This window comes from Siniperca chuatsi, linkage group LG6 (assembly GCF_020085105.1).
Source record: "Siniperca chuatsi isolate FFG_IHB_CAS linkage group LG6, ASM2008510v1, whole genome shotgun sequence".
NCBI classification, from domain to species: Eukaryota; Metazoa; Chordata; class Actinopteri; order Centrarchiformes; family Sinipercidae; genus Siniperca; species Siniperca chuatsi.
Window position 1 is genome coordinate 16837386 of NC_058047.1, and position 27591 is coordinate 16864976.

At 40.4% G+C, this 27591-nt stretch overlaps 1 protein-coding gene and 1 long non-coding RNA gene across 2 annotated transcripts in view; one reads left to right on the forward strand and one right to left on the reverse strand.

The window, feature by feature from the left end:
* Window positions 1–4537: 4537 nt before the first annotated feature.
* Window positions 4538–27591, reverse strand: part of qsox1 (quiescin Q6 sulfhydryl oxidase 1) — a 29734-nt gene continuing 6680 nt past the window's right edge. The window contains exons 7-13 of the mRNA XM_044199298.1: window positions 24710–24844; window positions 24495–24624; window positions 17469–17591; window positions 15453–15591; window positions 13739–13915; window positions 7409–7570; window positions 4538–6641 (exon numbers count right to left, since the gene is read on the reverse strand). Coding sequence (XP_044055233.1) covers window positions 5818–6641; window positions 7409–7570; window positions 13739–13915; window positions 15453–15591; window positions 17469–17591; window positions 24495–24624; window positions 24710–24844 — 1690 coding nt within the window. The 3' untranslated portion in view covers window positions 4538–5817. The remainder of the gene's footprint in view (window positions 6642–7408; window positions 7571–13738; window positions 13916–15452; window positions 15592–17468; window positions 17592–24494; window positions 24625–24709; window positions 24845–27591) is intronic.
* On the forward strand, window positions 13824–27575 carry LOC122877572. Its single transcript, XR_006378284.1, has 2 exons — window positions 13824–13935; window positions 25958–27575. It is a non-coding gene; the product is annotated as an uncharacterized LOC122877572 (long non-coding RNA).

Here is a 27591-nt window from a genome sequence, read left to right on the forward strand (position 1 = left end):
CTATTGATCCAAAACCCTGTAAACAATAATGTCTGAATGTGAATGATGAAGGTGCAACACAAAAAGATGTCTCTCACATAAGTAAACATATGCACAAAATACTAGTAAGTTTTCGCAAGCAACTCTCCAAACCAACAGTTGTTTGTGTGTTTTTCTGTCAGAGTTTGATCTGATGAGGAGAGAAACCTTCATTTTTAGTGTGTGTTGCTAATTCAGTTTGCATTACAATTCTCAGAGGACTGACTGAGGCACAATATACAGTATATCTCAATTACTTTTCTTGTTATGAAATGACATATACAACTTAACTGTTGTTAAAACATTATATGCTTAAGCGCTATATTTTGCTATTTACATTTAAGATAAGGATTAAAATCAGATGACCAGAAGGCCTTTTTATTACTAACAAATGGCATCAAGCAAAAACTCACTAAAGCCCCTTTTTATAAACTGAAAGAAAGATTTTCCGCAGAAAGCGAGGAGTGAATCTTCCCACTTCAATGACAGGAGCAGTGTCAGCTGAGTGAATTAAAACAATGTGACTGACAAGTGTTGGATCTTCTTCATCTTTATTACCTACACTTCCTGTAAGCTATATGCTAAGTCTGGAGGAGGGGGTGAGACCAGATTGTAAAAGACCAGAAACAAAACAGAACAAAAGAAGTAAAGGTCAGATTTGTGCTGAAATTAAAATAGTGCAGTGGAGCATATTATCAAGGCCTAAATGCAGTTGATAGTATGGAGGTTATTGATTCTCGGGGTTTCCCCTCCCTCATGTCTACACTTCTGCTCTCTGCTGTGCACAGATGAACTGCAAGGACTTCCAATTTGCTCAAATCAAAGATACTTCTCCTTCAGTCATTCAAAACACACACTACAGGAACCACAAACCAAAATGTGCAGGTGCGCAGTTACACAATTAGACAGGTAGTGATTGTGCAGGATCAGACAGAAACTAACAAATAAATACACTCTCAGTTTCTTTTGGTTTCACAACATTGGCTGACTGGCAGTGCAGTGAAGTGACAGTCTCCTCCTGTTCCCCTTGGTACAAACAGCATCTCAACACAGTCACTGATGGTGAGATGAGATGTTTGGGAGATCAGCAGATGAGCATCCACATGAAAGGGGGAGGGACTGAAGCAGTAAAATGAGATGGATCTGACCCTACTTGACTCCCTCCTTTAAAAGGTTGAATGTTTAAAACTGAAAGGGAATCAGGCTTAGTTTGGATGTGATATATACCAATACCATATATTAACCTCTTTTTCATAATTTATTCACCCCTCCTCTCCCTCCTTCTCTCTCTGTCCACAGCAGGAAGCTTTATAGTATTATTAAAGTCAGAAAGAGAGATGACAGAAAAATGCATCAAGCCCCTCCTGCATTTTAATATCAATACCGGAGGGGTAATAAACATCGAGGCAGAGAGCATACAGGAGAGGAGCGACTATAAAATCCTACATTGTCTAATTTATGGAAGACAACAACAGGGCAGCAAGGTGAGGTTTTTACCCTTCAGTCTGTGCTTTCATAACAAAACAATGTCTCAGTGCCCAACATTTCTTTTGCAGTGAATAAGCACAAAAAAAGTTTTGAAGAAAGTAATCCGGTCTTTTTGAGAGAATGGCTCATGTTTTACCTGGAGGTGGGACGATAAACTTGAAAAAGACAGTCCATCTATTTCTGGAGGTTTTGGTCCATATCACATGAGCTTGTTCAGCAGATGGAGTTTGCCCAGTTGTCGTGGAACTGTACATGTTCACATTGTTCACATTTCTTTCTTGTTTTTTTAAGTACTTTAAGGACTTCCTGTCCATGTTGGCTTAAGAGTTGAGCTTCAAAGTTTGTTCTTGACCTTGGAAACAGCAGTTGATAAAAGTATGAGTTGTAATAAAAGCACTAACTGTAATATTGCAAACTACAACTACAACAATGTAAATAAATAAGACAAAGACAGAAACCTTTAATCTTCTTTATTATACACAGACCAAAAAAAAATAAAAAATAAAAATTAAAGCCAACAAATGCAGAAGCTTCCATACAGGCTAAATGGCCCTTTAACTTTCTTTGCAGTAGTGGTGGAAGAAGTACTCAGATCTTTTACTTACAGTAAGTAAAAGTAGCAATATCACACTGTATCAATACTCTGTTACAAGTAAAAGTAATGAATTCAAAATTTGGTGGTAAAGCTAGAGCTAATTTTGACTACTTTATACAGCTTAATCTATAACAATATATCATCATTTATTTGTTGATTATATTCTGTGTTAATAATCTGAATCAGCAAAGTAACTAGTAATGGCAGCTTTAAAATAAATGTAGTGCAGTAAAAAGTAAAATATTTGTCTTTCAAATGTAGCGGAGTAGAAGTGCTTCATATACTTAATGTTGTTCTGTCACTACTTGTTTCTTCCTTCTGCCAATTTGACAGTTTTGCAAAATGCTATTTATTGTCACCTTAGTTGTAACTCTTGTTTATGGTATCTCATCTTTTTATGATTTGTAATCCCCATCATTGAATTTGCCGTTCAGCTCTCTTTTTCCCAGTTTCCCAGTTGCCTCAGTAAAAAGATTAAAGGCCAACATGCTGTCTTCAACCTTTATTGGAAGTGTATTTAGCCTGCTGCATAGCTGTGCACCTACACACATAGTGAGGGCAGAAGATCGTCCCAACACCTTACCTCACCTCACCTGACACTTTATGTTGATTTTTACTTTAATTTGTCACTAGTCTATCTAAATGTCTAAGGTTGCATGAATAACTTCTTAAATACTTTTCTGCTGTTCTATGTTTAATTTGATCTGCAGGAACGGCCCTCAAATTAAATCCCTGCATATAAAGTTGATAAAACTGATTCTGCTTATGAATTCAGACAGATAAAGAGCACAAACAGCTCTGAATGTGTCTTGATTTACATTTGAAGCCTCTGTCCTCAGTGTGAACTGTTCACCTCAGCCTTGGCAAAGCTGCAGACAGATATTACATTGCTGCCAACTTCCTCATTAACCATCATTAGTCTGAACCAGCATAATACTTGCAGCTCACTGAGGCTCAAGGCGCCTGATAAAGGGCTTCTGTAGAGTAAGCAGCACAAAGCATTGCTGACACCAGTCCTGGTGACAAACACAGGTAAACATTTAAACAGATTAGTACTTCAAGACAGAAAAGTACTTCAACCAAAAGACAAGTCATGATTTAATTTAAAATAAATGTATTTCTTTATGTGTATTCCACAATATTTTCAAGATCCCTGTCTTTGATTCAAATTCAGCCATAGCAAAGGTAAACAAAAACGCAGGCAGCGAATACATTACATACCAGATACAACAAAACAAATAGTTACTAAACACACAAAAAAGTTTGAGAAGGACACGTAATTCCTCCTTTAGTTTGACAGTTTCCCAAGTAAAAAAAAAAAAACACAGTCCCCCCTGATATTAAAATTTGTCAGATGATATATTGGATAATGTTTGAAAAAGGAATAAATAACATGCAGAAGCTTCCCTGTGACAAACTGTGCTTTTCTCAATCCATTCTGGCAATCATAATGTGTCATTGAGGGTCTAATTCAAAGTATCTGAGAGTTTGATTAAGTCACAGAACCACAGCTGCTCAGCCTAGATGCTCCTCTGCTTTAATGTAGGGCTATTAATCAGCCTATTGTGTGTGTGTGTGTGTGTGTTGTTGTTGTTGTTAGAGGAATCGACTGCCTTAACTCAACTAATTCACCATCAAAACCTGTCATACTGCTGATGCTGAAAACATGGTTTGGATAAAGAGATGGAGTGGGGTTTTGGGTGAGATCAGTGTGTGTGTGTGTGTGTGACAGGTTGGGGGTGAAGGTAAGGGGCAGGAGTCAAGGGAATTCAAGCCAACGTTCCAGGAAACACAAAGCTCAAGATCAAGCATCAGTTCTCCTTTAGATGGGCTTCGTGTAATCCGGACGACATCAAACCCTCCATCCATTTATCCCTCACACACACTGCTCCCTCCTTCATCCACCTCACCCAAGCCATCTCACCCATGTTACCCTCCCTGAGGGTCTGCTGCTGCCCCCCCACCACGGAGCACACCTCCAAGTGTGTGAGGGAAGAAGCCCCACGAAAGCCGATTGCGTTTTAATAAAGTTTATTATCTGCAGGGAGCTAATCCTCAAGGGTAATCTCTCCCCACTAGTCCTAAAGGAAAGCTGGATTACTCACTTGCTATAATCCCAATGAAATTGTTAGGATTTAGCTTGCGCTGCACAGCAGATGGCAACAGGCTTTTTCCTTCAACCTTGAATACTTCAACCCCCCCATTTTTACATGCAACACCCTGGTCCTCCTTGCCTCATGTGCTGGTAGTCTTGGTCAAAACAAAAAAACAAACAGAAACTTGTTTTTGCCAAACCTGCACATCTGGGAGGTCAACATATTTTGACATCTGAGACAATACAGATGGCGATTGTGTGTGACTGATGGGCCTGTAATTAGACCTAACTCAACAAATGAACATTTTAGTGACAGATCAGAGTATTGAAAAAGCAATGAATCCTTATCAAAAATAATTTTATTGATTCAGAGAGAAGCAAAGAAGCAAACAGAAAAACACAGTGTTTTTGAGATGACCAGCCAAAGCTTTACATCATGGACACAAGCCAAAAACAAATCCTGCTTATTCTAAAACCTTGTCCAGTGTGAACATATGCGTCGCTACACAACACTTCATAAACAACCAGAGTAGCTGTTATGTGGACTCAGCAGTGTGATGTAATATTTAAAGACGTGACATAACGTTCAGTGTAACGTACAGTAAGTCACCTTAAAGGAGCTGAAGAACAAAGGGCTGATCTGCTCTTCTCTGGTGAAAGTTAGTGTGGACCAGTGGTCCAGTCACAGTATTCAACAATATGATGCAACTGTCAATCCCTAAATGCTTTGTGGGTTTTTACAGTTTGTTGTAGGCCTGGGACTGCCTTTTTTTACCATCTGATTATTAAATGAAATGCAGAAATGTAAAACTTGATAAACAAAACTCTCAGTGATTGATTGAAGGGAAAAACGGATCTGTAAGTTCAGATACAACAGAATGTTTTCACTGAAGAATCACCTATTTGTGTATTAAGTTCAAATGATTCAAATATTTTTATGTGTAAATATATACAAATTGTGACTAAAAATACATTTTGGTCATAGTACACAGGGATGTAGTGTAGGAGGTCTTCGCCCTACTGTGAGATATATTAAAAAAATAAAAGCAATCACAAATGACTGTTACAAATGATCATGACGTCAGTAAAGCAACAAAAATCACTTAGTACAAAAAACCCCAAACATATTAGTTGCATTTACTTTATACAAATAAAAAAATTCCATTCATCTCATACTGGGTTTAATTTCATGCTTCATAAGTGGTCAAACACAATCAAAAGCGCAATTGATTATCCTTAACTCAAGGCACTTACCACAAACAGAAACCCACTTATGGAAATATACATCTATATGCACAGATTTTCCACACTTGAGGTTCTGCCTGAAAAGCTCTGGAGGCCAGATTGAGTGTAAGGTTGAATAACTGACCCGATTTTCAATGATTTTGAAGGTAATCTGCTAATTTTCCCTTCTCCTCCTCTCCAGTTAGACATAACACATCCAAGACATTCAGGGTAAAACACGCTGTCGCCTTCTTCAGCTGTAGGTAAGAGTTAAGTGGACCACGTAAGATGGCACTAACACTGACACATCCCCTTACACTAACCCCAACCTTATCCTACATGAACCTAATGAACGTTAATCATTGCCTACGTAGGTCAAATTTGGATGCACTTTGGTTCAGGGCAGGGATACTTTAGCTCGCCGTAGCCTGAGGCGGTTTTTGAAGAAAAGGTACATGGCCAAAAGACACATGGAGGACAGGAAATAAAGAATTACACACAGGCTAATGTCCACTTTGGAGAATCCAATGCTCAGCACAGACATCCAGCGTCCCCTGTGGCTCAACTCGGCCTCCTCATCAAAGTACTGGCCTGTCAATTCTCGCTTCTGCAGCCGCTTCCTCTGCTGCCCCACATCCAGCTCAAAGTCTGCTTCTATAGGCTGCAGGCCCACCATCCCGAGCCCTGCGTCCAGCTCCATGCCGAGCCCAAACACAGGCCCGGGCTCCTGCTCCACCTTCCTCTGCAGGGTGCGTTGTTTGACCCGGCTGGAGGCAGCCACCCGCAGCGCCTTGGCCTTGTAGTGCTCGTTGACAAATGAGTCGAGATCCACGATGTCCTCCTGCAGCTCTCGCATCCTCATCCCCACAATGCTCGGCTTCCCGTAGGCCTGCCGCCGGCCTCGACCCACCTCCATTTCAGGTTTGGCCCAGGGGGTTTGCTCAGGCGTCTTACCCTCCAACTGACCTGCTGCTGCTGCTGCTCCTTCCCCACCTTCCTCCTCTTCATCTGCCATTGCTTCATCCTGCGTCCCCTCCTCCTCCTCCTCCTCCTCTTCCTCCTCTTCTTGCACAGTGGGTTGCGATGGTAGATAATGTGTCATGGAGCCCAAGGCCTCCCTGGCTTTCCTCTCTACATGTTTCTGAGCCTCTAAAGCTTGCTGCTGACTCTTATGTTTTTCCCACTGTTTTGCCAGGATCTGGCTTTCATCTTCGAGGTAGTCTGACAGGGCGAGGAAAAGAAAGACAGGTACATTATTTCTAAAGTCTTCACCTCTAATCTAGACTCAGATGCTTTACTAATCATCCTCGGCTCATCTGAATCAATGGTATTTATACTTCAGCCCAGAAACTCTTTCTTTACTATTCACTCATTACAGCCAAAAATGTAATACTGACATACGGGAAGAAAACTAGAGTCCATAATTAATACCTTCCAATTAGAGAAGATGTTATATTATTTAGAAAATAAACTCTCCCAATTTGCTAGAATTTGGCAAACCCAAATTAAGTACGTTGTAGAATGAAATTAAAAGACAATCGACATTTTACACACTTGTAATATTTCACAGTATCATACAGATAACTGAAAGGCACAAGGAATTGGGGTGGTTTAGGGTGACAGAGTGGGAGTTTCTAGGCTCTTTATTACAATGTTCCCTTTTTTCTCTCCTCTTTTTTTGTTGTTGTTGATATTACTGTCCTTGTGTTTTTCACTTGCTGTGAACTAGAAACTTTTACAACAAATCCTTTGGCATTATGATTGTTAAACCGAGCAACAACTGAATCATTGTTCATCTGTATGTGAAGCATGCTGCTCAAGAAAAATATGTTCAAAGAGGAAAGACACAAGTGGATTTCATGCTTACTGAGCTCTAGCCTGTTAACACGGCAGGTAGAAGGAAGAAATATATTCTGTAATATATTCTGTAGTTTGGTAAAATCCTTGAATTTATGAGATATGAGCTCTTCAGAAAGGAAACTATGTACCTGTGAGTATACTGTTAGATGAGAAGTAGGACAGGAGGAAGGGGAGAACCTGCTCATTGTTCCACCTGTGCTCCCCGTTTTCCTTCACCGCATGGCAGGCTGAACACATTTCTGGTGAAGGCCACTGGATCTTTGGGAAGTTGGGGTCTTCACTTAAAGCACCTGGAGAGATAAACACAGAAGTAGGATTACTGTATTGTACAACATTGTCTTGATCACTTTAGTACTGGGAAGCACACAGCAATAAAGGGGAGAAATGGATGAACTGTGACCATAAAAGGGTAGTCAGGTGGTTAAAAATTAAAAATCAATTGTATTGTGAGAGCCACTAAATTAAACTGACATGTATTATTGGCTCATGCCTTCTTTCTATAAATCTGCTTTTTGCTTAAAAAGGTGAAGTACAGCTTTGTAGAGGTGACAAACCAACTACCTAAGTACAATTACACAAGCAGTGTCATTACTTGATTATTTCCAATTTGTTGACACTTTATTCCTCTTTTCCTCTACACTGAGAAAAATGTTGTACTTTTCACTCCACTATTTTTATCTGACAGATAGTTACTTTGCTAAATGTTAAACATATGATTAACTCAGATAATATAGATAATATGATGTATTGCTATACATTAAATTGCCTAAATGCACTGTATATATACTATAAATAGTTCTCCTAGTACTATCTACAACTGTCTCACAGAGGTTGTTCTGCATATTAAGTACTTTTACTTGTGATACATTGGCTGCTAATACTCTTTTTAAGCAAACTTTTGAATGCAGGACTTCAACTAAATAGGCCTATTTCTTTCACTACTGCAGCTTTGTCAAAGTATTTCTCACAGTAACAAACTAATAAGTATCTCACTAACTTATAGTAGATAATATACAAGGTCAGAAAATGTTGCATGGACACATACAGGAATCCCACAACATAAAGCGCCCAGTCAGCTGCTTCATCCATTGTTGTTTCTTTTATTCTCCTTGTTGGTGCATACTGTAGACTTGAGGATGTAAGTGCTTTGAGGACTGGATGCAATCTGTGTTGAACCCATTTGATCTTGTCACAGTGCTCGTAAAAACTAAGTGCCTATATGCATATGTGTATGTATGTGTTTAAGTGTGTATATGTAAATCATCTGTCTGTGTTTGTGTGCATGTAATCTAGGGATTGATATTTGTATGTGTGTGTATGAGAGTGTATGACAGGGTCTAACAATGATCAATGGGCTTCTGGGATGTCCCAGTGGGAGGGGTGGTGAGATAATAGATGTGCCAAAGTGGACAGCTTCCGCACACATACACACACACACACACACACACTTTTCAGGCAGCAGACCATAGTGCTCTGGAACACCTGTCTTGTCCCTTCACACCCCTTTTAAAGCAAAGTCCAATCTCCAAATTGAACATGAGAGCAACAGAAACCTCAGAGGGGGAGCTGCCCTTCTAATGAAATACAAACTTTCTCCTTTAACACTTTAATACTTTTATGTAGCCGCTGCCCACTAACGCCGCCTGGTCACTCACGCACCACACCGCATCCATGCCAACAGACTGGCAGAGGAATGGGCATATACACAAAAAATACAGGCTCATACACAGCAACAGACACATTCTGCACAAATGCCCATAAGGACACACACACACAGGGCAGCAGCTTGTAATAAATTGCTTGTTGTCACCAACAGGCCATTGTGTGTGTATGTGTGTTGTTGTGTGTGTGAAAAGAGGAAAAAAAGCAGAGCAGCAAGCAGGTCTGTCACTGTACAGCACTGTCAATTTACATCCTCCACCACCTCCATCCTGCTCCCCCCTCCTTCTCCTCACCGCTCAAGATTAATCTCAGTCATATGCATGTGTGTATGTACTCTGCATACAGTACTTTACATAAAGGCTACATCAATTTTACTGTGTCCTGGATGGGCCATAGCCTGTGGGTGTGTGTGGGGGCTTTTATACATTTCAGCAAGTGAGAACACACACACACACACACACACTCCGCAGATGCCTCAGATCTCTTTCCTTATTCTAATCAGCTTGCCACATTTGCAGCCAGGGTGACTTTAGCCATACCAGCCATACTGAGATTGCCACAATGGCCTGTCACGGAGATGTCATCACCGCTGCGTCTACATATTCATGAGGTATAAATATGTATTGTTCAGCACGTCAAACTAGCTTCCTCAGCACTAATTCTGTAAGTGAGGATCACCTGCACCGCATAGAGCCATCATGGTTGCTGGGGAGTGCGGATGATGTCAGACATTTTATGCTCATTTAAATAATTAAGATAAAACCTAAACCAGGAATTCTGTTATTTATATGACAGATCTAACACTGGGTATCGAACCTCTACTTTTATTGATACTGACGCAAATTTGTCTGGAGCACACATTTCCATATAGTCTACTGGCAAGTACCGAAAACTGGCATTGAATGTCAGTCCAAGACTCTTTTCCATTGTGGTACTTGATGTAAATATATCAAAGATGCTTGAGTCCAGATCACTGGGTGATATCATACTACCAACAAACCAACACAATAAATACCTTTATAACATCAATAAAAATCACACAAGTCAAAAATCCAAAAATAAATATGCCATAATTTTAATTCAAAATTGTGGTGGTTAATTTTATTGTGCGAAGGGCACTCTTGTTATAAATATTATGTACCACACTGAGTTGCAGCTGTACAGCTTTGTCTTTTAAGGGTAACCTTCCGAGCTATAACTAACTTGTTCTGAGAGATCTGTGGTTTCTCTTACTTGACTCTTTGATCAGTTAGTTCCTGATTTAAGTCAAAATATTGCCAATTTTAGACTATTTTATTGAGTCAAATGTCTTATATGGCTGTTTGTTTTTAGACAACATTTAACATTTGATAACTTTGGCTTCTTTCATTGAAGTAAAAAATTCTCAAGGAGAATCTCATAAAGATACCGGTATAATTTTTAATGGAATACAAACATGTCATATGTAACATGTCGACATATGTATGTCATGACTATGTACAGGAAGCAACATGCATGGCTGACAGCAAAAGTAACATTGCTGCTGGTTAGTTCTAGAAATGGGACTGACTTTGATATGGATGTGGCGCTGCTACAAAGGCTCAGATCTACAGTGAAACCGGTCGTATTTCAGCAGTGCAAGAACACGGTAACAGCAAAAAGGGGACAACACAACAAACATATTCTACCATCTCAAGCAGATGTACCCGGTCAAGTACGAGGAGATTTAGAAAAGGCAATAACTGATGTGAGGGCTTAACAGCCAAATTAGACAAACTATTAATTACTAATTGCCCAGTTGTTTTGATTGTAAGTTAAAAAGTTAAAAAAAAAAAAAAATATTTGTTTTATCTTCAAGAATAACATTACCACAAAAATACTTGCAATGTCATCCAGCTGTTTTGTCTGTAGAAATGTGAATCAGTCTCAGCCTGTTGACAAGCAGCAACAGGACTGAGCTGCCACCGGTCTTAATTCTGCTGCTGAGAGGAAGCCGAGGGCCCTGGGGCCTCTTTGTTGCCAGCTAAATTAATTGTTCGGCTGCTTTACAAATAGCTGCTCTTTCATGCATGGCTGCTCCTGAAAGGAGGGGTGGGGAGGCCTGCTAAAGAGCTCCACTTTAGGCAAAGGGGAGAGGAGGGGTTGAGTGGATGGAGTGCGCTCTCCTCAGGGAGACACCGCGACTCATTGCTACAAACACAGCCAAACCCTCAACTCCTCCCTCTCTCTCCTTCCGATTCACCCGACTTATCCCCTGTGGACCCCAATTCACCATCCACCACCATGACAAACTCCCCCGCCACACGCCACAACTTGACCTGCGTGTGTATGTGTGTGTGTTAGGGAGGGGGAGGAATGGAGTGGGAGCGTGTGTGGCTTGTGACATGGTGTTTGCCACCTGCTGTCACACAATACCTTGGGAATTGTGTGTGTGTTTGTATGTGTGTGGGCAAAGAGGGCTGGTTCCTGGGGGACCCTTCCTGCGAGGATGCTGTGCTATTACTTGTCAAGCAGAGGATACGAGTCCCAGGGGATGGTGAGTGGAAAGAGTGAAAGACGCAGGAATAGAGGAAGAGAGGGAAGATGGATAGATGAAGGTGGCGGGTTGAATAGTGTTTAAGTGTCTGGGGAGCAGACACACGCAGGGACGGGTGTCCTTCTGGCCCCTGCTGTTCAGGACACAAGCTGTCCCTGAGATAGAAGAAGGTGCAGTCAACACAAACAAAAGACAGTGATTTAACAAAGTGGGCTGTTAATGACAGCCCTGTGCCTAATAAAATCATATGAACACAGACAAGGGAGGAGGGATGCTTAGGAGCTGTTTAATACTCTCGAGACTGATATGCAGAAGTGTAATATGCTGATACAGCATGGTCAAAAAAGAGAAAAAACTTTGTACATTTATATACAGAGAAAAGAAAAGACAGGAGTCTGGACTGAGGATTAGAGGAGAAACTAAAAATGTGGGAAAAGTACATTCTGGTGCAAAATGAAAGATCTGTGTATGACCTACTTAAAGTTAATAATTGAGTAATTATGCTGAGTTAAATGGATGGACCTGGATAGAAATTCCTTGTCATCGGGGTGGATTTTGGAGTACAGGCCTATGAGGACAAGGTGCAAGAGCAGGATTTGGGGAAATAAGTTGAATAAAAAATGGTTAATGACTTGCGGTAGTGGGGTGTAGAAGAGAATCAAAGTAAGGGTGTGAGAAAGATGGAAGATGGGGGGGGGGCTCAGGAGAAAATGGGTGAGGCAGAAGCAGATGATACTTGGAGGACTAAGATGGGGACAGCTGGTGTCTGATCTGAGGAGCCATCCTTCCTCCTCCCCTCTCACCCTCTTAGTCGTATTACAAAGACTAACTGACCATGAGAGGGAACTGGAACTGAAAATCTTCCCCCCAATATTGAGTATGGTAATACTTATGATGCTTAAGTGTGGATGTGTAGACACAGAAAAGAGGAGTGTGGAAAGAGGAAAGGATGTGATGGGAAAAATGAGAGGGACAGAGATGGCTTAGCACACTAAGGTGTGTAAAATGGGCTTACAATGAGGTGGACTTCACAACATTTGTTACATTAACAGTTATTAATGTAGAAAGTAAACATCCTCTTTACCTTAGCATTTTTTTGTCTTTTTGGTCATCTTCTCAGTTAATCAATTTTGTCATTTTGTCTATAAAATATCACAGAATAGTGAAAAATGGCCATTATAATAAATCTAATAAATATAAATTAAAACTGATTACTGATTACAAAACATTACCACACTAATTTCAAAAAACATACTCAAAATTCCCCAAAACAAGCAAGACAATTACCAAGGTGGCTGAAATCCTAAACTGGCATCTACACTGTCATTCACAGGAAATCTACTGAATTGCTTTATGGTGTATAAGGTTTTTTTACAACTTGATATTAGTTAAACTCACTTGAATGCATGTTTGTTGTCATTAAGGTCTTTTATCACGTCTTATCCTTCTTTTGGCCTTCAAAACAAAAGCACAAGTAGCCACATTCTCTTTGTAGCAGAAAGCAGCCGGATTTGTGTGAAATATGGTCTTCACTTTAAAGACACACTGAAAAAATATTTTCCAAGTTATAATCCTGCGTTGATTGTTTAGTCATCTCTTGGTATATGTCAAAAAGAAAAAAAACAAAAAAACAAAAAAAATTAAAAATTTTTCAATCAAATTTCCTCTCTTTCCTCTCAACATTGAAATATTTTTAATGACTCATCTTGACCTCTGGGGCATATACATAAATATATCCAGTCAAATGTGATTTGGGGCATCTAGCTAACCCCGCCCATCATATAGAAATGCTAGACCATTGGCATGTGGGCCATAGTAACTAGCAGAGTGATATTATGGGTCAGAGGTGTGTGTTTGGATGTTACTCGGCAAAAACTTAAATTTCTAGAGAACTTATTTGTGCTTTCATTTATTCATTTGTGCCTCGTCCTCTTCCTCCTGACCTAACAACGCAGGTGAGGGAGGTGTGGATGAAGGCCAACAGCTCTGTATCTAACTACACCTTCGTATCGCTCCATATTCGTTAAGCCACCCCGCTTTGGAGCAATCCAATCACATCTGAAGGATTTGATTTAAATCCTTCTCGTAAATATACCCCACCCACATAGTTTGTGCACATTATGGAAGCTGAAGATGCTTTAACAGCTGTTTCACTGTACTTTTAAGGAATCTTCTACAAGTGTACCAGAGCTGTAATTGAAATAATAGAAAGGAGAATCACCTCTAGTTTGCACCAAAGAGATTCTGCAAACTAGCTAGACGTGATCATGCTGACTCCTACCTGCCAGTCTGTTGTTGACGAGATTGTGTCTGGACCAAAGCCACAGGACCGCTGACGACAACGTGTTCACCTCCACCAGACTCTCCCTTGCCATGTTCTCAAAGTGCTCGGCACACGGCCTGCAGCCAAAGAAGCTGCGGACATAGTTTCTCATCGCTCCCAGCACCTCCTGGGGATCTGGAGGGGAATGACGTGAGGTCAGTTAATGCACCTGTCACAATAAAAACAATATCACAAATTCTTTCCTAAGATCACTTCAAACACAAACTTTGTTCTTTGTCCTGATTTTGCTACTTTAAACAGGATGTTTAGAAGACTGTAAATGCAAAATCTCATAGATTACCTTATTATCGCCTATGTAAAGCACAAGCACCTGCCCTTGTAAAGCAGCTTGTCTCTATACATTAAAATGTACTATTAACCTGTGCTGTAGCCTGAAAGCTTGCTAATGGCAGTGTGGGTCCAGAGCCTCGTGGATTCTCACGGTTATGTGGGCCAGGAGTCACAGAGAGCTGGGTTAACCCCATATTGAGATGAATAATCTATGCAAATGGGATAACCCAATCTGGAGATTAAATACTGTTAACCCTCTGTGTGAATGGTGGCCAGGCTGTTGTCTCAGGACTTCAACAGTCCACAAACATATTTTCCTGGAGCCATTTGCTTTTTTTCTCGGCTTAGCAGGACCTTTAGATGAACCATATTGACAGTGAGAGTGTGTCTGGGGGAGTGTGTGTGTATGTGCTCTTTATGAAAATAAGGATGGGCTTGTGTTAGGCATGTGTTCACACCTTTAATAATCTATGCAGCATGTGAATGGAGTTTTGTGTTATGGCCAATACTGTACAGTATGTGTGTGTATCCACCCATTAAGATGGTGGTCTGTGGGGGGCCAGATGGACGGCCCTTTTGGCCAGTCCATCTGCAGGTCACATGATGATCCTTAAACCTCGGGATTAACTTCTGTGTGTGTGTGTGTGTGCGCGTGTGTGTGAGTTGAAAGGAGATTAACGTCCCTGCCAGGAGTGGAGCCTCTGGTCATCTGCCTGTTTTATTAACCGCTCACATTCCACTAATCTAACATAATCCCCTTTTCACACAGTCACAAATAGGCTCAATTTTAGCTGTGAGAAAATGACAAAACATATGAAAAAAACCCTCAAAGAATTCTGGTCAAAAATTCATCATGATATTTGTGTTTCTGCGTGTGTGTTCAGTCTTTTCTCTGTGTGATGTTAAATCAGGTCAGAGTGAAAAAGTCCACCAAACATTCCTGGGCTAATTTGTTTACAAAGCCTCACAAAGCCATCATCCTCAGTCCACCCATGTCTTCATGAACTTTCAATGGCCCTTTTCATTCACAGCAATACAAATGTGTGTGTGTGTGTGTGTGTGTGTGTACTTGTACTTGCTACACAGTATGGACTGAAACATGTTTTTTTACCTACAGAGTGAGAACATTTTTGGAAACTCACAACTTCAAAGGGCAGTTTGAAGGTTAAGACTTGGTTTTAAGGGTTAGGTTAGAATTAGGTTATGGTGAGGGTAAGGGTTAGGGTTAGACATTTAGTTGTGATGGTTAAGGTTAGGGTAAGGGGCTAGGCAATGCATTGTGTCAATGATGGTCCTCACAAAGATAGAAGTACAAGGATGTGTGTGTGTGTGTGTGTGTGTGTGTGTGTGTGTGTGTGTGTGTGTGTGTGTGTGTGTGTACCTGTGCCTCCAGCGGTCTTGGCCTGGACAGTGAGAACATGGAAGAGAATCCACATCCCACAGGGGTAACCTCTCAGGTGGGGTTGTGAACCCTGACAGCCCACCCACCTCACTCCTTCAGGCAAAGCAGTGTCTGGAAACTGAGAGAGGAAGACAAACAAACACAAACACAGATTAGCGACAAATGGGAAGAAGGAAACAAAATAAAAGCTTAAAAACGGATAAACCCGGTGATATTCTATATTTTTCTTGTCGACAAATCCCACGAAAAGACCAAAACCAACAATGAATTGATCCTACTAACAAATACTGTCTGTGTGACCAAAGCCTGATACAGCTTATTCCTTTGTGTTACAGGTCTCCATTACTGACCAAAAACTATTAAAAACACACCATTGCACTTACATGTTCTTTTATTATGACAAACACGACAATTGTAGTTTATTTTTAATAAAATTCCACACCGTCCTGCTGCCATAAATAACTCTCTAGTACAGTGTTTTTTCCCCAGACGCACCCCCACAACTCTGTTGGATGAATTTAAGTAGCCTTTCATCAACACCACCCACCATGTTCCAAATGTGTTCATTTGAATAGATTTAAAATGGTTATTTTACTCTATTAACTAAATAAAACTGGATCTTGTTACAATATTTTTTTCATACAATTGAACTGTCAGTGTTTAGGTTGGTTTGGTCAAGTTTGCATTCATATAGCCAGTGTCAGAAGCTGGACGTTTCAACCGTTTATTCATTACTTTTACATAACTCTTTCAACCGTTTATCCATTTAGCTATCTATTTCAACTGTTTAAGTATTGAGAGACCGACTAATGCATTGATGGTTTTGGTCTTTTCATGGGATCTGTTGACAATAAGAAAAATGTAGAATAACACCAGCCTTTATCCTTTAAATGAGACAAAATTCCAAAGATTCTTTAAAAAGTAGAGCCTCTCCAGCGTCTCCCAACCTGTTCAACTTAATGAAATCTATGCCACGTAGTTTTCTTGATCAATAAGAAGTCAATCTCAGGTTAATGGCTCAGCGCTCCACTAATGAACAGAAGCTATCCAGATCTCTAACCATGAGCCACAGTTGAATCCAATACCATATTTTCTCTGACATAAAGTCGTTTCTCTTGCCACACTGCATTGCCATTGATGGCGTGATTGACAGGGTTACTCACATGTCAATAGTAAAGATTTGGTGTGTGTGTGTGTGTGTGTGTGTGTACAGAGTCCATTTCCTCTGAGCCGAAGTCTATTCATACCTCCCATTGATTCATTGATCAATTGATTTGCCTGCTAAAAGCTAATGATGTAAGTAAGTGACTCTTCCAATTTGCAGGGGGCGTATACTGGAGGCATGCAGGCTTCATTCCAAAGACAACAGCACATAGATCCTCAGCTGTATGTGCTGGCATCGAGACAAGTACATATTGAAATAACTGGATATTTATAAAATATCTTTTTATATACTCACACTGTGTATTTTTACATTTTCAAGATCACATTTTGACACTTCTTTGACAGAATAGGCATCACTTTGGTGCCTCTGAGGTAGTTTTCAACTGATTAAGTGGCCAGACTGACAGGTGACCTTGGTATCTCAGTGGAAACAACGAGGCTGCTCCCAGACAGACATCCTCATATCAGTCTGGGTGCATTTGTGGTGCCCTGGCCTCTGTTCTCCCTGCACCTGCTTATCTGTCTGATCTCCCCTCCTCTCTCTCCTGTCGTTTCCTCTTAGATGCCTGCCTGCCTGCTAAAAAATATCTTATTTTTCTCAATTTGCATTCATGTACTTCCTCAATGCAGTATGTAATGGACATACCACTTCTGAATCCAATGAATACCAAAGATCGAAGACAGACAAAAAAGTTAACTAATTAAAATAATAATAATTGAAATGTTGGTTTGACCGACAAGAACAAACAAGAAGCCCCAAGTTCATTGCGATATTGATGCATAAGGCCCAGCTTATTGGATATTTGTTAATACAGCTCTGTCTTGACTCACCTGTGCTGAGTTATCCAGCATCTCTCTGAATGCCTCATAGGAAATCTCATCACCAGTCTGGTTCTGTAGCAGAGAGTTTACAGACTTCAAAAGGTTCATCACCACTGGACGGCCTGGAAAGTACTGCGGACATAAAACAACAGAGCATAATGGAAACAGGTGTTAACTTTAAGAAATGACAGAGACAAAACTGTTTATTTTGGAGAAGATGAGATGTAAGTAGAACTGCAACTAACCATTGTTTTCATTATCGATTAATCTGCCAGTTATTTTTTGATTAATCCATTAGTCATTTAGTCTTTAAAATGTCTGAATAGTGAGAAATGCGTATCACATTTTCCCAGGAACCAAAGTGACGTCTTCAGACTGCTTGTTTTGTCCAACCACAACCAAAAGTATTCTATTTACTATCATAGAAAACTAGAAAAACCAGCATATATTCACATTATATTCAAATCGGACAATTGAGTAATCGATTAATCAACTAATTGTTTTAGCTTTAAGTGCAAGTATAGTTTATTGAGAAGGAACCAAAAATCCTGCGCACTTTCAGTTACTTGTAATCACTATTTAATTATGATATTTCTGTTGGTAGATCACCATTAGATTAATTCATTCACAAATGAATCTTCACTGATAAAGTACAGTTTATAAAATCTAACAAAAGGTTAATCTTATAGCTCTGGTATGTATGTATGGTTGTATGTTTTAGTCAGCACATGATCATTTAAATGAACACTTTCCACCACATAACAGCTTTAAAATATAGACTGTGCTAATGGTTTTATTTATTTCTCTATGTACAGTTATAAAAGCTTCATGACCGTGTTGTTTTCCATGTGCTAACATTAATGCTCATGGCCTTTAACACGCACACTCTTTTCCCTGAAAAGAACCATTCACATCAACATCTTCACCTCAGATTAACATTTTTGTCCTACTAATACACACAATGTACCAAATGTAATGCCTAGATTATCAGTTGCCAACTCATCATTAACAATGTTGTGCACAAGGTTTACATGCTGCACAAAAGTTGTGGTTTGAGTGTTTTTCCTTCTGAGCACCTTTAAAGAAACACACTAAATGTGACAGCAGCCGAGCTTAAGCCTCTCCCTTCAATAAGATCCATTTCCTAAGCCAGTAAGAACCATTTAGCCACTGTCTACTCAGTGCTTTCTCCTGCTGTGTATTTACATCTTTTCAAACTACCCTGGTAACAACCACAACTGGGAGGAAACATGATACTGTAACTAGCAGAGGTAGGTACGTGAAGAGAAAGAGGAAATCCAGCTGATGGGTGTCTGAGACCAGTGATGACAGAGTAAAGACAGACACAGACAAACGTGTCTTCACACATATGATACTGACAATAGAAACATCTGATGTCTTGAGTGTTCAGACTGTAAAAGAGAAAAGAGCGCTTTAATACATTTGAGCTAAATGTGCTTCCTGTTCTTACTGTAAGCCTCTCTGTTAATGAAAATGGTCCAGTTTCTCAGAAATAGACACAGCAGAGGGATCAGGCTTTTTCCAAGACTTCCAAGACAACAGGCAAATAGACTACTTCCATGGTAACCTTCGGTTTGGTCTTTTTTGGTCAGACCAACAGTACAAAACCCAAAGATATTCCGTTTCCTATTATGTTTTACAAAGAAAAGCATCAAATCTTCACATTTGAGAAGCTGGATCCAGCAAAGGTTTGGCATTTTTGCTTAAAAAATGACTATAGTTGCCAGTTAATTGTCTGTCAATCAACTAATCAATTAATTGTCTAATTGCTGCAGCTTTTTTTTTTTTTTTTAAAAACAACAGAACGAGATAAAAGCATTACTCAACAATGTTTTCGAATCACAGTTATTGTCAAAGTGCAAGGGGAGATTTCTACAAAGTTGTGGTAAATCTGAGAGAGAACAAATACAAGTATAACAGAGAAAGCAGAGGACAGAAAGAGTTTGCGTCATCCAGCATGTGGACCTTTTTTGATTTGCATCGCTGAGTCTTTTTGATTTGTCCTCCACCATCTGTTCAACTAAATACACCTGCACACACTGACAATCTTGAACACACACCACCCTTTCAGTCCATGGCTCATTCATCACGTTCTAACAGGATCTGTGTGTTACACCCTGACCACTTAACTAGACCCCCAGTGATTTGCTTAAACCTCCTTGTCCAAGGCTAACAAAGTCCTGCTCTGGCCTGTGTCTTTCCCTCGGCAACTTTCACCTTTCATCAACTTGGCCTACAGAAAACTGCTGTATGTAAACAGCTAAATTTCAACATATCGGCTGGTACTGGACCAGTAAAGTTTAAACTATTGAACCATTTCATTCTCTGAAAAGTTTGGTATGTTTTGAGTGTTGAGATTTTACTTGTCAAGTGATAAGCAACACATAAGCAGCTGCCTTACATAACTAAGAATCACAGTCAATCACAAATATACTGGTCATTAAAAATAAATAAGAAAAGAGATGCATACCACTTCACCACCAAACACACTCAATATTGTTGACAGCAACAACATGGCCAATTAGATAATCAGTTTTCAGATATGGGCAAAGACAAACTATTTTATAAATCCCTACTGATAATTAATTATCTGCTATAATTGATTTCAATATTATTGCAACAGCAAATATTTTCTATTTTACCAGCACTAGATCTCCCTCTTTGACATACATATGTAGCTCTACACACACACACACACTACTAAAGGTGGGCTGTAAAGAGCAGACAAAGGCCTCTGATGTGTGCTGTTCACTGCTGGGAAAGTGATATAATAGGTTTAGGTCTGGATCTGGGGTCTGAATGCCAACCAGTCAGAAAAGCTCATTAAACAGCCATATGAATTTAACCAGAAGAGAAAATGCAGGTTTTTCTCCATTAATGGGCTTAACTCAGCATCACCAAAGCAACACTATTCATTAGCTCTCTGGGTCTGGTCACCGCCTAAAAACTCAAAACGTTCACCATGTTCAACCTTTTTATTTGGACAAACAATATGCAAGGACTCAGATATTGGTCAGTTTCGTCTTGCTCTACTTTATCACCACTTGTCTTACTTTACATTGATTTCTCTTTTTCTTAACCTCCCTGTCGGACTCTCTGGCCTTGATCATTGATGGTGCACAATGTCAATCAATATGCCAAATACATTTCACAGATATGTTGATGAATTATGTGCCAAAAACAGTGACAACCATTGAAGGAAAGACAGGTCAAGTCACAGCCTACACTGATCAGATTTTCTTCAGGCAGCAGTGGGCAGTTAGAATTTAATTGAACAGACTTGCAGTAAAACACGCACCAGCAAAAAAGTTTAAAAATGTTATACCAAAAAACGATGTTTCCTGTTTTCTAGATTGAAGATATACTTACAGTACACTCCTCTCCTTCATCAATATTCACTGTTGGAAAGTCTATTGGAAACTAGACACTTTGTAATATCCGATAACATTTAAAATGTCAGCTGACATAGCCATTTAATTGATATTTTGTTCAAACTGTAAACATTCTACATTTTATCATCTCTACATCTCCCTCTCCATTTGTTCTCTCTATCTTGAGAAAACAGAAACAAACACACACACACACTTCCCCTCCTCTAACCCTTTATCCCTCCTACCCCCACCCCAGTTGGACCATGACAATCGCCGTCACCCTGGCAATATGTCATCCCTGATCCGATTAGTATCAGCAGCACTTGAGAAACCGCAAGCTCCTTGTGGTGAGGGTCCCGAGAGGGAGGCATCTGTTGGCTGCAACAGGGCGGACCAGGCCAGAAGACAGGGGTGAAGCCCCTTGGTTATAATCTAACGTCAATCCACCGGGGAGCATGGGGTGGGGGGGTGGGGGGTCGGTGCTGCAGACATGTGCCCCAGTGTGGAAACCAAGCAAAGAGAAGCCTCATCTTTTACCTGTTTTCTACTGTCACTGAGGGGAAACTACAACTTAAAACAGCCAAATGAATCAACTATTTTTTTTAAATTGCTTATTAAAACAGTAATATAATCCATAATTGGACATACACGGACATACATGGACATCTGGTTTTAAGAAAAGCAAAGAGCATCTTTTGTAATATAGGCGTATGTGAACAGTATGTCCTGAGCCCTGACGTGAGAAGGGCGAAGCCTGTGTCCCTTTAGACCAAAGCTCCCCTCTTAAATCTTTGTTTTATTCCCCCTGCCCCACTGTCCCCTCTGGGCTGAAGGGCTTCTTTCAAGAAAAGCAGGATAGAGGTGTAATCCTTAAAAACCTCGCTGTAATGCTCTCATGCTTCCCAAGATCCACTTTTTTAATCCTCATATACATGTAGAGGATACAATAAATCCGGCTTCAGCCTGACAAGACAGTAAATCTAGTAATATTATGACCGGGTGCCGAAAAAACAAAACGGAAAAAAAAACCCCGAAAACCCCCCAACAACAACCGCCATGTTTACATGTTTGGATTGAGATGCATGAGGAGATGATTGAGAATAGAAAAGAGACAAACAATTCATGGAATTACAATTACTGGACAGAACAGAGATTTGCATGAAATTATTAATACATAAAGGAGATGAATACATAATCAATTACACGCAGACTTTGTGTCCGCAAGATGTACAGAACAAGAAGTAATTTTCAAGCAAATGTACCAGCTTCCCATTAGTTGTTTTATCTTGTCTTTCATTATACACAACTGAATATCTTTGGGTTTTCGGACTGTTAGTCAACCAAAAAAGCAATATGAAGATAGACATTTTATAGACAAAATGATTAATCAATTAATCAAGAAAATAACTGGAAGATTAATCAGTGATGAAAATAATAATTAGTAGCAGCCACACACACATGCATAACAGCAATATCACCCATGCAAATACACTTTCCACTAATCATTCCGTTTGGTAAAAATTAAAAAGTGCGTCATGAGGAAATGTGTCACCAGCGTGAATCGATGACACTCACACTGTGGTCAGGACATCGTGAGTCACTTTCACTCTAATCTAATCACATGACTCACGCGGGGAGTTCAGGTGTCAGATTTTTACATACTGAATTGGTAATCAGATGACAGAACATTTTTTTATCAATCAGTCATTTGAATATAGATGAAAAAAGGCCAGTAGAGGAAAAATAAGTTAAGGATTCTTCTAACCTAAACATACATTCAATTTTCAGATATTTAGCATATGAACTGCATCATATGAAACTTAATATTTAATCATTAAATATGTGTTTGCTTTTCAAAGTGCACCAATAGGCTCATAAGCATTTCCTACCATTATACTATAAGTATCATCCACTCTCATCCCAAATCTCCATCAATTCCAGTTTACCAATCTACTTGCTTGTCCCTAACAAGCTGACTGACTGAAAGGACTCGGCCTCTTTGTTGCAAGATCGCTCAGTCAAACGACAATAAGGACTGTCACAAGTTGCGGTCAGCTGCAACAATGACGGCCTCCTCAGCTACACAAAGCCCTGCTCAGCGGCTGGTCCATTCTGGTAGGGGGATAGGCTAAAAATACCACTGGGACCTGCCACTATTGACTAAACAAACTGGAGCTAATGGGAGGCCACAGTGCTCTGCACCCCACACACACACACACACACTGATACACACTGATACACACTAGCTTGCCTCGCCCCTAGAGAGTGAGATATAATCAGAGAGACTGGTGGCAGACTGGGGCAATGAGACAGCCTGGTGCGTAGCCAATAGGGACAGGGCTAGCAGGTCAAGCCTCATCTTCACAACATGTTTGCCTGGCTGGCACACTTCAGGGAGGAAGGAGGAAAAGAGGCAACGAGGGAGCATGTGATCAGTAATGGAAAAAGCTGGAAGAAAGCAGCTGGAAAATTATGTATTAGATGTAAATAAAAGCTGATTAATCAAACTAACATGAGACCCTGGAGAAAAGTATAAAAAGAAATGTGTATCCTTTATAGTGAAAGATGGAAGAGAGCAGAAAAGAAGGAAGAGGTGAAACAGGATGGAAAAGAGGGTTTGGCAAACCACAGAGGACTGGCACGTTCACAAGTATTTAAAGAGATGCCTGTGTGAAACCAAAACTAGGAATACTGCATGAGGAGGATGAGGAGGAGAAGTGGTTGGGGTATCCCAGGGAGGTTTGCTAGTAATCAGGCTGCGTCTGTGTAAACCCTGTGGGCAGCGAGTGGTTGGCAGCCACGCTTCAATCCCCCTGGGAGCCAACATGAAGACGGTCAACAATACCCCAGAGAGTCTTTGTGCTCCTCCTCTAGTCAATGGCATCCACTTCTGCTTTCAATAATGTGTGTTAACTGCAAGTGTGTGTGGTGAAAAACAAAAGTGCATTTGACAAAACAGTTAATTAGGTAAATATGCACAGTAATCTAATGGATTCTAAAGGAATTTAAAAAAATATGTTATGAAAAGGGAACTTTGAGCTAAATGCTGCAAACCAACAGCTCAAATCAACAGTGTGAACAAACATTCTGCTGTCTCACTCTCCATCCAGTGGTGACCTGCTGTAACTACACATTTCTGTTGAATGTGGATGTTCATTATACTCTTGGGGCTTAAAATACGTAAAGACGGATGCACTCTTTTTTGTTTTCTCACCAATTTCCACTGAAAGATCAACAGATTTTTTTATATATATAAAAAGATCAGTTAAAACAGATTTTCACATCCAAAAAATGTTTTGTCTTGACTGATCACTGTAGTCTACAGTAAACACTCCTCTGTCACCTGGTGACAAAGACAGCTGGGAAAATGTTTCTGATAATAAAAGAAAAAGAGTTAAAAAAAAGGAAAAAAAGAGTCCTTCTAAAGTAAGTGTGATTTTTTAAATCAGATATTTTACATGGATTTTGTGTTACTGATTTTGTTCAATCCAATTTCACCTGATTTCAGTATTTCTAATGTTCAAAATAAACACTGAAAATCAAAATATTATAACTCAAAAACTGAAAATAATGAGCCCTGATCAATGAATATCATTTGGCTTACACATTTTGTGTGTCGTGAGTGTGTATACTGTGTGTGTACCTTTGCCAGGACAGAGATGTACTTCCTGAGAGAAATGAGGGCCTCTCCTTTGATGACAGAATGGGCAGCCACCTCCACACGCAGAGAGTAGTGCAGCGCTGACTCCAGGTCTGCCATGTACACCCTGGACCTGGGCACACAACGCAAACATCACTTCAACAAATAATAAGAATGAGCAGAGAAAGACAGTCTTGTGCAGTATGTGTTGTTCGTACCTGTTGAAGGGTCTCCAGGGCTTCTCTGTGCTGTTGGTGCCGACGGCTGTGACGACCAGTGGAGGCTTCCCTGACCGCACCACCCCTGGCAGCTTCTGGAGGGCGTAAGAGTAGTAAGCACGAGCCTCGATGTGGCTGAAGGAGAGAAGGACAAGTGAGACGGACCCTTCAACATTACATAACATAACATTTGCACAAAAGTATGTGGACACCCGCCTCCATGTACTTTTATGTACATATCGTCTATTTTACACGCCTTGGGGTGGACTCTTAGTTTGGTGAAGGCCCTTTCCTGTTTCAACATGACAATGACCCCATGCACAAAGAAAAGGTCCATGAAGAAATGTTTTTCCGCGTTTGGTGTGAAAGACTTCAACCTCACCCCCATCCAACGCTTTTGGGATGAACTGAAACACCAACTGCAGGTCAGACCTTATCACCCAACATCAGTGGCTGACCACACTAATGGTCTTGTGGCTGAATGGGAGCAAATCTCTCCAAAATCTTGTATAAAGCCTTCATAGAAGAGTGGAGGCTGTTATAGCAGCATATTAATGGCCATAATTTTGGAAAAAGATGTGTGCAATGTTGCAGAAGCTACAATATGTGATAAAGGTAAAATGTGTAACAAATCAGCATTATAATGAAGTACTGTAGTGCTGCAGAGATGCTCTGGCCTACAAATCTTGTTCTCCAGATGGAAGAAAACACGTTTGTTTTGTACAGACCCCAACAAATGACACATCATCATGATTTTAATCGTTTTTTCACTTAAAATGAAAATAATGATGCAAAAATGATCATTCCCACTAATCATGAATTATGTCACAATCATAATATCAGTCAAAATAATCGCAATATGATTTTTTTTACCATATCGTGCAGCCCTAGTGTAGATGCAACCCAGTTTGTACAGCCGATACATGGCTCTAATCCTGCAAGGAACCCTCAAACAAATGCACCGTTTCTTTATTTCAACCTTTTGTTTCAGCAGTCCACCGCCATAAAAAATGTTTTATGACCTGTATTTTTTGTGGCTATATATTTTACACACTTATGGGAATGCGTATCAAATATGGAGCAGACAGCGTGGAACTGAGAGAGAGATCGCTGATCATTAAGCCATGTGATAACCCTGCAACTGGAACTACAGCCATTAATGTGTTCTCTCTCGCTCTGTCTCTCTCTCTCTCCCCCTCCACCCCTCACATCCTCCTCTCATTTGCTTTCTCCCCTCGTCCGGGACAGAGAGAGGGAGAGCGAGAGAGAGAGCATCGTAAAACTGGAACAGGATGGTAATAAGGAGGATGGATACTCTGGGCCCACGCTCACTCACACTAGCCCGGGACTCAATTACACCTGCGTGTCTGGAGGGAGTGTACAGATGTGGAGGGAGAGCCATTCATCCAGCGATCCCCAGAGCCGGCGGGCAGGCAGGCATCAGGGTGGGTTGGGAGGGAATGCATTCACCTGGGACCAGCACACATTACATGCATGACGGATGTGAGACGCCCCTGCACGCTTTCTCTCTCACACACACACACACACACACACACACACACACACACACACACACACACACACACACGCACTCTGCTCTCCCAGGATCAATCAGACATTCAGTGATGATGGGAGGCCATCTGTCGCTGTGTGCGGCTGGGGCTTGTTTGGCAGGTGAAGCCAGAAAAGCAATGGCATTGTTTTCATGCAAGAAATTAAAAAACCTCCCCTCTGTACAGTGATGGAGATGAGGGGGGTTGGAAGGGGAGAGATGGAGGGTGAATAAATAAATCAGCAATAAATCATTTCCTTTTTGCATTTGTCAACTAAAAAGAGTCCTCTTTGCATGCCAAGTTATTGAAACAGCCAAACAAAGAGGCAGAAACAGCAGATGAATTTGCAGGGTGAGGAATGATCAGCAGCGCTTTATGATAGTGAATAATGGGAGCGATTTTGATGCTCTGATCCCATTAAGAGGCCAGATGTTTAAAAGTATTCTCATGAATAGGGTTCAGATAATGAGCACACGACGAAGGTTTTAAGCAGAAAGCAAAGTCATCGCGTGTGGAACAATAGGAGCCAAAAGGGAAATAAACATGGTGTTTGTGTTTTTCAGATGAAGCTAAATGGAAATTACTGTAAAAAGTTTGTGATGTTGTTGAAATATATACAAAAATAGCTCATGTTCACCTCACACCTTCATTTAACATCCACCCACTCAATATAAATGAGAACTGTTTGATTCACAGGTGCATCCTGCATGTCTGTCTATATTTCAAATGTTCCTAATAAGGATGGAGAAATATTATTTCTTAAACCTACATCAGGTCCTTTCTTTAGGTTAATAATAATGTTGAAAATCTTGTAGTTAAAGTTTTGTGTGGAATTTGTAAATTCAGTCTGTTGCACTGACTTCAGACAATAAACAATGCCGACTGGTGGTTGCAGACCATACTTGATGAAAAACAGATAACAACCTGCAATTCTGGACGTTCTTAAGTGAAGTTGAATGCATTGTTACATCCTGCAGGAGGTGGCACTTCTTACTGTTGAACCATGGTTATTATTAGAGTTTGGCTCATCCACAATCTGGCCTCCTGTATTTGCATAGTAGGTTTGTCATTTTAAGGAAGTGGACAATAAAACCTTCAGAGAGCAAGTCTGCACTAACTTCTCCTGCACTCCTCATTAGTGGCACACTGACAAAGAACGGGGGAAAACACTATATAAATTCAAGTTCTCTCTTGCCACTTGCAAATATTATTTTGGACATGCACGTAGCTGAACCCTTTGCTAAATTGTCCTTAACCTGCCTTTTTATTGTTGCGTTTAAAAACACAGAATGCAATAAAGTCCTACACACCCACACAGGTGTTTTCTCT